The 11,582-nt window shown below is 29.2% G+C and overlaps 1 protein-coding gene across 4 annotated transcripts; it reads left to right on the top strand.

Moving 5' to 3' along the window:
• Positions 1-447: 447 nt before the first annotated feature.
• LOC111621352 (putative polypeptide N-acetylgalactosaminyltransferase 10) lies at positions 448-8,503 on the top strand. 4 transcript variants are annotated; one of them, XM_023363450.1, is made up of 11 exons: positions 449-659; positions 747-857; positions 1,912-2,123; positions 2,881-3,047; positions 3,866-4,054; positions 5,877-6,054; positions 6,254-6,482; positions 6,802-7,023; positions 7,462-7,572; positions 8,006-8,149; positions 8,229-8,503. In XM_023363450.1, exons 3-11 carry the CDS (start codon positions 2,068-2,070, stop codon positions 8,379-8,381), a joined length of 1,449 nt encoding a protein of 482 aa, XP_023219218.1. In that variant the 5' UTR covers positions 449-659; positions 747-857; positions 1,912-2,067; the 3' UTR covers positions 8,382-8,503. The 4 variants fall into 4 exon arrangements, with proteins under 4 accessions (XP_023219219.1, XP_023219218.1, XP_023219216.1 ...); XM_023363448.1 differs by lacking the exon at positions 747-857; XM_023363449.1 differs by having other exon boundaries at positions 449-857.
• The last annotated feature ends 3,079 nt before the right edge of the window (positions 8,504-11,582 follow it).

The raw sequence follows: 11,582 nt of genomic DNA, 5'->3' as shown, positions 1-11,582 counted from the left end.
GACTGAAATTGTTAATTGTATTGTTTCATTAAAGTACAAAGTAAATTACAAAGTGTTTTCTTTTTCATTATTTCTATTCTTTTAATGTGTTTGGTAAGTATTTGAATCCTTTACATTTTCTAAATTAGCAATACAAATGATTCGAAAATTCTTAAATTACCATTAACTTTATGTTTTGTAGATGCTAAATATTCTATTTTTTAAAGCTGAATATTACTTATTTAAATTTATAAACTACTCTAAAATATATTCTATGGACGTACTAAAATAAAAAACAATAAAAATCGAGTGAATGTAAACGTAAATTCGACATACGTTTTACATTATTAAATTAATTAAAGCTATAATCGAAAATTTAAAAAAGTGTCCGTATAATATTATTTAATCATTACAGTATGTTGCATTAATTTTAAAACTATAGGCAATTTGTTAGGTGGAAAATGTTGCTGAATAACCGGTGAACGATCGCGTTCTGAAATGTAAATTGGAACAAATTCAATCATTCTAATAAGAGCAATAGGAACATATTCTTCTTGGATATCTGACAGAGAACAAGTGTTCGCATCGCCTTCAACCAGAAAGATCGATGCTCCGAATTCTCTCAGCCAGACATCACTGTCTCAACGCCATCAATTGGTCAACTCTAATGGAACATACCAGTAAAAAATTCTTTTTTTTTTTATTTTTCCTTTACGCCGTAAGATTTATTTCATTAAAAATTGACACCACTCGTTGAATATTGGAAGGGGAAATTATTTTTACGAATTAGACTCCCGGATTTGCATTTGCACTTATAATAATTAGAAGCAAGCTGATTACCAGGAAAGAAGCGGTGATAAATCTCTTGCATAATAAAGGTATTAATCAAACAATCCTCTTCTACGTTGTTAAGCGTATTTGACACCCGAAAACTAATTAATTATTCATAATGAATATGAAGAATTTTTTAGTCTGGCAGTTTCTTTTTTCTTTTTGTTACTTTTTATTCGAACAAGTAGCTGTTGGAGATTGATGAATACTTACTTTGTTTCTCCTTATTCTCCAGGACTGCAAATCTTACTTCTAGACGTTTTAATGTTCTTTGATCCGAAATAAGTTTCTCCCAAAAGAATTACCCATTTGTCGATTCCTAAGCATTTTCTTAATCACGGCGTCAAGTTCGTTTGGAAGAGATAGCAAAAGGATTCTGCATATTCTGTCACGATTGATTGCACCTGGATGAACAACCATCTTACGAAATCTAAAATTAATGCTTTGATAGATTATTCGGATTGAGAAAACGAATAAAAATATAAATTTTATACACAAGTCGATTCTTTTTTATTTTAAAATTTCAAAATAATTTAATTAAATGTGCATTTTAAAAGATTTGCCAAGCATTTCTTTAACGAATGCTGACGAATCCATTGTTGTTCTTTATCTCTCACAGAAATAGACTTTCATTTTTTCCGCTTTAGAAAAAGGTTTTTTTCCCCCTTATTTATGTCCATCCAGTTGCTAACATTTCTATTTCTTTTTACCATATTTGAATGCTGTAATCAAGACTATTTTTATAGTAACACTCGCGCAACTTTTAAATATTTTTGACAATCAGAAATGTCAAGGTGATTACTTATCGGCTTCCTTCTTGTAACATTTCCAAACTATTGGATCGATCGATTTTCACTGAATATAACCCTCAAGACAGATCTGTGTAGGATATATTTGGATTTTCGATCAGTTTTCAAGGTCGGATATTTCTTTATAAATCGTATCTGATCGATGAATGTTAATAGGAATTTATCACTTAATTTTTAATCGATAAATTTTAGTTTAAAATATTATATTTTAAAATGAATTGCTGGTTAAGTGAGAGTGTAATAAGGAAACTTGGAAAAACTTATTTACAAATTGAATATTATATCATTGCAGGCATTGGAGCAGATTAAAAAAGACTGGCACGACTATAAACAGATAGCCGAAGATAAAGTTCGTACGGGAGCAGGAGAACAAGGTACTGCTTTTTATCTACCACCAGGAAGCGAACAAGAGAAAGATAAATTGTACAAAGTGAATGGATTCAATGCTATGGTCAGTGACTACATAGCACTTAACCGTTCTCTACCAGATATCAGACATCATGGGTAAGTGATTGAACAAATCTTTTACAAAATGCAGTTATCCGACCATATTTGCAGTTTATGTTTTATCATTTTGATAAAACTATCTCTATAACCATCGTGATGTATAAATTCCAAGGCTTCTCTGTTCGAATTCAGAAAAAAATGGCATCTTTTTTCTTGCGATGAATCTATGGGACCGGACATTCTTCGCAAGAAAGTTCGGAAAAATAAATGATAATAAGAAAAAAGACAATTTAAATTCGTAGAAGTGCAGTAGAAGGATTTAAAGATAAGAGATCGAAGAACAGAGAAATTTCGTTTATTCTTTCGGAAAAGAAGATTTAGAGGCAAATGGAATGAACAAATACCGAAAGTCTAGCGTAAAAAAAAGAGTAGGTTACGTTTCTCATTGAAATTCAGGTGTTGGCTCTAACCAGATGCCTCGGGCATCATTTTCTTTCGGATGACTTATCAACCACTTTGACGAGACGATGGAACGGAAATTGTCCGATGAAATGATGAATTCAGGAGAATATAGACAGCCAATTCGTCTTTTACTTTTTGTAAACTCTGACAGAGTCCATCTGGAATGCTGATGATAAAGTTGATACACATCTACGCTTCTGACAATTTCGATGTTGTTGAAATTGTCACATTCCTTTCACGATTTTGACGTATCTAAAGTTAAAGAGATTTTAAGAGCGCGCGATTACATAAATAATTTATATGTAAATATATTTTTTTAAATTTCCGATTAAGAAAATGGGAATTTTTACAGATGTAAGAACAAACTATATCTGAATAAATTACCCGTTGCCAGCGTCGTCGTTCCTTTTCACAACGAGCATGGATCTACTCTTCTCAGAACGGTCACCAGCGTTCTTAATCGAGCGCCTCCCGAACTAATTAAAGAAATCATTTTAGTAGATGATTTTAGTACCAAAGGTATATTTAAATCTATTTTGATAATGCAATCTTTTCTCGTTTCATTTGATAAATAATAAAAATCAAGTACACTGGTCAAAACAATTAAGGTAGTGTGCGACTTTGGCAAAAAATGAGAAAGTCAGTGTAATAAATGAACATTTGACAACAATTGCGCTCAAATGTATATTTTTTTCACGTAGAATTGTATATTTTACTGGATTTTACGTAGCAATAACATCTGAATTGTACGTAATTTACTATGCAACATATATTTCGCCTCTAATTGTTTTCACCAGTGTAGTATAGCTTATAACATATTTCTATTGATTTATAACATATATATATATATATATAGTTTAATACAAAAATTGTTCAAAATGAAGTGTCCATACTTGTTTTTTTCCCGAAGTTCCCAAATTCCCGAAGTTCCTCTCCATTTTCTTGTTTGTTCAGTTGATATACTTTCAACTTTTATTAAATTCTGCACACGGGCTGTAATTATTTCGAGCGTGTAATCTTAATAAAAACTTGGTTTATTAATTAAAAAACGTCCAAAATGGAAATTTTCTTCTTAAACAGAATAAGTTGTTAATATTGAAGCTTATTTATTAGTTAACTTTTTATTTTCTGAGATATTTTTTTTTATCTTAGAATTTTCTTAATGAACTCTTAAATAAATGTAAAATGTTTTACACATGAGAATTGATAAAATCAATGTTTCAAATGCACATTTTTTTCCCAAAATTATATACTATTTTTATACGTAATGGTGAATAATCTACCTTAAAAATTAAAGTTAAAAATTAGAGTATAATATAATGTACTTGTTTTTCTAGAACATTTAAAGCAACCTTTAGAGGAATATGTGAAGGAACATTTTCAAAAAGTGAGAATCATTCGTGCTACGAAAAGAGAAGGGTTGATAAGAGCTCGATTGATGGGTGCCAGAGAAGCAACTGGTGATATTATTATATTTTTGGATTCCCACACCGAAGCAAATGTTAATTGGCTGCCTCCTTTAATAGGCAAGTTTTATATTTAATATTAAAGCAACGAACCTATAAACAGAACAGATTTCTTTAGAGTTTCTTATGGGAGAGTTAAAGCTGTTGGTATTTTTCGTCATTGGAAATATCGCAAGGTAAACATTTTATCTGCAGCTGTTTAGTTCCTCGACATTTCATCAAGAAATGCAATTTTCTATATGGTTTGTTTTATTTAATTTGAAAACTGATCAGGCATTATCGAGAAAGCGATTGTATACATTTGTTTGTAGAATGAAATCTTTTAAAGATTGAATTAAGAAAAATATAGAAACATTCAATTTAAATGCTTTTGATGTTCCTTACAAGCTGTAGGGCAATGATATTCATTCATTTCTAAAGAATTCCCTTTGCTCCGTTCAATCTAGATAAATACTTCTACTTTAAACTTTGGAAATGATAGTCATTTAAATCAAAGCTTTTGATAATTTTACATTTTAATACATTGAATTATGTTTATTGCGTTGATTATTTTCACAATAAATGCAATTTTTAATTATAAATTTACAGAATCGATATATCGAAATCTCCATTTTTTAAAAAATAAATTAATATATTTTACCCAAAAATAAATTTAAAAGTTTTCATATTTATCGTGTAAATGTTTTTAAATGTATTTTAATTCAGTAATACAGTTTATGAACATTTGTGCGGTTGTTTTTGATTATTCGGCGAAGACAAAGAATTTCATTTCATTTTCAGAAGAATATTTTTAATTATTTAAACTAAAAGGTTTTTTAAAGAATGAATAATAATAAAATATATGTATATATATATTTCTTTCTAACTTTTGTCTTTAATTAGAATCCGCACTGTAAAAATGCCGTTTGTCAGCTGTAGTAGCGAAAGGTTAAATTACAATGCATAAAATTTCTAATCTTATCTGTGAACGTTGTATCTGATGAATATTCTATTCTATAGTAGGAAAATTCCGGCAAAGAAATATAGTTCTACACCTGAAAAAGTAACTAAATTCTTTTATGCATTCGATATTTAAATAAAAATAAAAGAAGAGGGAGAAAAAAAAAACAAAATGGTTACAACTCCATAGTTGTAACAGAGACTTTTATTTTGTTATTTATCAAAGATTTGCCTTGTCTTCCAAGTAAATGGAAACACTTCTCTTCGGAATGCAACCTAATTCCCCAGCGAGAATCACCTAACTTGAAATTCCATTTTGTTATACTTTACTGCCTATTATTGCCTCACATTTCCGCATGTACAACCCGCTTTCTAACAGAATGCTTACATAGAAAGAGAGTAGTGGAGAGTTCAGATTCATTCAGATTCTATTAATATATACGACCCGTTCTTATATTTCAACATTTCTTTAAATCTATCCGCGAATTAATTGGATGTAGCTAAATTGAATGCACAGTTTTAATGTTTAACCTTTTCTCTTTACTATCAAAGTCAGAGCAGGAGAATTGAATCGAGAAGAAACTTAATTGGATACTTGGAATTTAGGAACGTTAGCAAAAATTGTTTTTTCTTTTTTCTTTTTTTTAAATCTTTATTAGAGTAGATTCGAAACATTTTAGCGCAATTTTCTCTTCTAATTGGCATTTTATAAATTTATTTTTCCATGTAATCCGAATTTCTTTAGTATTAGTTAGTTTTTAAATAAATTGTAACATCGATCGTTAAAACGAGATTAAAATCTAATTAGTGGGTTACGTTTGAATATTTTATTAATTTTGTAATTGTACGTATTTATTTATTTTCTTGTTAACTAAGATTGACGGATTATGTTATATCCTATCGAATGCTGTTTATAAAATAATTTTTTTAATATTAAATACAGAACCGATCGCCCTGGATAAAAAGACGGTGGTATGCCCCTTCATCGATGTCATTGATTACGAGACCTTTGCTTATAGAGCTCAGGATGAAGGTGCTCGAGGATCTTTTGATTGGGAGTTATATTACAAGAGATTGCCACTTCTTCCAGAAGATCTCCAACACCCTACAGAACCCTTTAAGTGAGTAATAATAATGTTACAAATGTCCGCATCAAACTCCTAACTCATAAAGGTTTCTTCAAAAAACAACAATAAAAAAAAAGAGAGAATATATTCAAATGTTTAATAATTAAAGTTTAGTAAATTTTTAAGATGTAATTTCATTGAAAACGTAGTTCCAACGGAACATCGTTTTACAGCTATCGGTTGGTTTGTTTAGAAGTCCAGTAATGGCCGGAGGGCTGTTTGCCATCGATAGAAATTTCTTCTGGGAGTTAGGAGGATACGACGAAGGACTGGACGTCTGGGGTGGAGAACAGTACGAACTATCTTTTAAAATATGGCAATGCGGAGGAGTGATGGTGGATGCGCCTTGCTCCAGGATAGGACACATCTACCGAAAATTTGCACCCTTTCCTAATCCCGGTATAGGAGACTTCGTCGGTAGGGTAGGTGATATTTTACTTTTTATATAAGAAATTTCAATTACGATAATTCAATTTTAGTTGATTAAAATGCCGTTTCGATAATCAAGAAAGTCCTAACACTCGTTTAAACGAAGTAATTTAGACTGTATCTAAACGACCTAATCAATCAGATATGACATCAACATGTTTCCAAAAATTAGACACGAGACGTTTTGTAAGACGTGGCGAGGATCGATACTTTGCGAGATCATTAGTTAGAAAGATGCGAATGAGAAACTTATTGAACTAGATTCAAATACAGTTTTATTCGTGGAGGTAAAATATAACATTTCTTTTCAAGAATTACAAACGAGTGGCAGAAGTATGGATGGACGAATACAAGGACTTTTTATATATGAGAAGGCCTCAGTATAGATTATTAGAAGTAAACGATCTAAGCCGACAAAAAGAACTCAGGAAGAAACTCAACTGCAAACCATTCAAATGGTTCATGGAGAATGTTGCTTTTGATCAGCTTAAAAAATATCCTCCTATCGAACCACCCGATTTCGCTAAAGGAGAGGTAAGAATCGATTTATTTATTTTAAAAAGTTCTTAACAAATATCACCACGTGTATTAATTATGGACGATAATTATGTAGAAGTTTTCACTAACGTTGTATCTACCAACCTTCCTTAATTAATTTTTACTTTTTTCGGTCCAAATTTTTTATTTCTTATATATTTTATAAGCTTTTTTTCTATCTAAAAAAATACACTTGAAAAGTTTTAAAAGTAAGCTAATTAATTTCTCAAGCTAATAAGTAGTAGTAAAATTGAACAGTTGTACATCTTCAATGTAAATCTCCCTTCTTCATTAATTTATAAATATATATATATATATCTACTTTATTTTTTTAAATAAATGATGTAAAATTTTCTGGATTTACAAGCTTTAAAATGTGATTTAAATGAAGCTATCGAAACAATTTTAATATGATGTCGAACAATGTATTTACAGATACGAAATGTCGGAAGCGATTTGTGCGTCGACACCAGATTCAGAGGACAGAATGAAAGATTTGGATTAGAGAAGTGTATTAAAGATAGCATTAACCAGGGTGGAGAACAGGTGAGTGTTATGAGGCGGCTGACCAGTCTCGCATTTTAAGTGCGATACTAATGTTATTACATTAAGCCAGTGCATTAGTGAATCCGTCACGTTCATAACAGAAATTGTTCATTTGTAATTTCTCTCACAATCAAGTAGTAGTACAGAAACACGGATCAAGGTGTAATTCTGTCAAATAAACCTATCATTGTCTCGATAAGATCACGTAATTATTTTAAAATGATCCTCTAATATATGCCAAAATTTAAAATTTAATTTGTAGAATGTGTTTAAATTTCTCAAAAATTCTGTACTTCTGATACTCAGAAATAAAGTAATTAACTAGGATATATTTTAGTTGAATTAAGACTTAAAAAATTGTTGTTTTAATGAACGTTGATACCAAAAAAAAAACCTGTATTAAATTGAATGTTGTTTGTAATTAACCGAGCAGCAGTTCGTTCTGACCTGGCACAAAGATATCCGTCCCAAGAAACGAAGTGTATGCTTCGATGTGTCTAGTCCAGAACCTCATGCACCTGTTGTCTTATGGAGCTGTCACGGGTTGCAAGGGAATCAGTTGTGGAAATACGATTTGGTATTTTTCTTTTCGCTACATTCCGTCGCGGTTAAGTTATTTATCTTTTTATCTTAATCCGCTTTTTCTCCTTCTGCAGACAAATCGACATTTGGTACATCCCGTGACCGGCAATTGTCTGGATTGCGATGGAGAGAGAAAGGAGATATTCATGGGCCCTTGCGATACGGATAAATTGTCTCAACATTGGAAATTCGAATTCGTCAATGCATCTGCGCTTTCTGCATGGTGAAGAAGAGCGGAAATTTTTCTACCAATATGAATATAGAACTCTTTAGCTTGACGTAACCATTATTGGTGAAACGACTCGAAGCGATATCAGGAGAACATTTTTTTTGCTGAATAAAAATAATTGTGTCGTTGTAATAAATTGTGATGATTTATAAGTATTTGTCTGTGTTATATTTCATTTTTCCACTTGGAGTAACGGAGATATTCTTGTCATTTTTAATTGGGTTTATATAATAATATTCGTAACTAAATATAAATTCATTATTTATTGAGGACACTAAACATATTAAATAATCTAATTTATCATGTACTGACAAATAAAAGTCGAATAGTTATTTACAAACCACTTCTATCAAGTAAATTGAGTTTTTTTTTTTTTTAATATTTTAATATCTTTTCCGGCATTTAAAAAATGGAAAAACAGTTTTGTTAGATCAAGAAAATTATTGAAACGAAAACAAATTTAATTGAAAAGATAAAAATCATCGAGTACTCATTTCTAATTAAGAAAATTCTCACGTTTCGCTTGAATACAATTAATTAAAGAGAGGATTTAATCGCAGCAACAATTGAGATACCAAAAGAAAGATCGGATGTTCAAAGAACTATTCAACCATCTTAATAATGAATAATAATTGCAGTTAAATCTCAATCGGTCGATAAATGTTATTATGATAATTTATATCATACGAAATTTAAATAAATAGAATTAAGGAAAACTAAGAACAAGAAGAAAATAATATATATATATATGTACTCGTATATTTAATTAAAGCAATAGAAAAACTAACTAGACAAAACTGAGTATAAAATAATCCAGATAAAAAAATAAATAAATTTACTTAAGCCATCTTATTTTTCATCTTTGTTATTAACTGCAGGAGAGGTTAAAGAAAAATGGCTTTCATTTCCTGCATTACTGCAACTAGGATCAAGTAGAAGTTAGTTAAGCGGGAGAGTTGTTTTCAAAGACAAACTGTATGGAAAATTTTATCATCAGCAAAGCTGCAGATGGAATTAAGTTGAAGCGAAAGAAGCAAATTTGGTGTAATGAAAAAGGCAACACAATAATAAATTTGTATAATCGCCTTGTTAACATAAAACAAGACGTATAATTAATATCGATCGCCTTAAAAGATAATTCGGAGCAGTTGGGCTAAATCGATTATTTATAAACTTTTTTTTTTGGAAATCCTAATTGTTTGCTAGCCTTTTTCATTAATGACATTCTTCCTTTCATTTCCTCTCGACTAACAATTGAGGTGATTAATATAATTATCGAAGTCTATAAATTATAAGAATTTTTATCGTTTCTTTCAACGTTACATTAGGTTTTAATGTTTTAAATCTATTATCTGCTATTTAAATGAATCTTTACAATTACAATTACTTAAAAGTAAAAGATTTCAAAGTTAAATAAAATAGAACTTTCCGATTTTTAAAATTTTCCTACTGTTAAATTGATAGAATATAAAATAGGGAAAGTATGATAATCGGTCAATTCTGATCTCCCCCTGGTTCTTTGTATTTCTCGATGTTTTGACACTCCAGGAGAACAAAAATGTAAAAAAATACTTTAAAAATTCTGTATATTTGTATGTCGGTGTCTATTTTGCATTATATCTCAGAATTATTTCTATAAATATTGATGCTATTTGGTGGTTTAAGGTCAAGGGGATGTGAAGATAAAAGAGAATCTCGAGTGGGGTCAGACTTAATTAAAATTTTACTCGTCAGTATCATTTAGAATTTTTAAAAATTCGTTCCTACCTTAAAAATAATCGTTTTATAATAATTCTTTAATGGTTAGGAAATGTATTTTTGTTTAAAAAATTTAATATTGAAAGATTTTATAAGTATTTTCGAATTATTCCACACTTTTATCATTAATAATAAGATTTTAAAATTGTAATTATTCTAATAATAACAAATCGATTCAACATACATTCAACAACGTGAACCAGACCATGTTAGAGTAAATCCAAAACACCGCATTATGACCTTATGATCTCCTATATGAATAATTTATTTAAGTTCATTTTTAATAAGATTTTACTTATTAAAATTTACAAAATGGCTTTTAAAAGATATTAAACAATTTAATTAATATTACGTACAAAATTATTAAATAAATTTAATTGTAGAAGATGAATTTTAACTGATATGTTTTTTTTTCTATTTATATACTTACTAGCAGATATGCCCGTGTGAAAAGTAATGGGAATAAATATTAAAAGTTTGGTTAGTTTAGCTGTTACGAAGTCTCAAATGGGAAGAAGTGGTGTATAGTAGTGGGATGCTCTATGGTCTCATATTTTTCGAGGGCCATAGGGAGTAGTATGAAAAATTGGCACAGATTGGTATATAGAGAACAGACAAACAAACAGACATTCTATTTTATATATAGATAAGTAAAATAAAAATAAAAAATATGGCAATATAATACTGGAAATGGCTTCAGATTAATTTCACATTTAGTTACAATTTCACGAAAATGATATTTAACATTATACCCGGTCTCAACTTTCATAAAAATCAATCCGATTTTGGTAAATTTTATGATACTGGGATCTAGAAATCATTTTAGTATCATCCGTAAGATATCAAAAAAATAAAACGTTAGCTTAGGGATCCAATTCTCATAAAGAAGTATCGTTCCGTCATATCTAATATTGTTATATATAAAGATTAATAACGGAAAATTGGCTCAAAAAAAAAAAAAATAAAATAAATTCAGTTGTGTCTTATAAACTTAAATATATGATAAATTTATTATTTATAAATTTATTTTATTAAAAGCATATTTTACATATATAATTTTTATAAAAATTCCATAATGGATTAGGATCCATTTATGGAAACAATGCTTGCAAAATTGAATTAATTTCCATATATTCTGATCTGTTTTATTGAATTTTTTAACAATAATGACTGGCCGAGGCCATTAACTTGAATAATTCAGCGAAAAAACACAATTTGCTAAAACTTTAAAAAAAGAAATGTTTTTATTCATAAAAATAGAATAAAAAAGAATATTGTTTTATATATGTAGTCAATAATGAGTTGATTTAACTTTCTGTAAAAGTTCGTTTTTAATATAGAATTTAATTAAACCTATCGAGTTTTCATTTTACGCAATTTCAAGATTACATTATATATATATATATATATATATATATATAACGTAATAATGAATTACATT

Source organism: Centruroides sculpturatus, unplaced genomic scaffold (genome assembly GCF_000671375.1).
Source record: "Centruroides sculpturatus isolate CEXI.00-Female unplaced genomic scaffold, Cexi_2.0 scaffold275, whole genome shotgun sequence".
Taxonomy (NCBI): Eukaryota; Metazoa; Arthropoda; class Arachnida; order Scorpiones; family Buthidae; genus Centruroides; species Centruroides sculpturatus.
The sequence above is the reverse complement of the archived record's forward strand: the minus strand, read 5'-3'. Positions and strand labels throughout refer to the sequence as shown.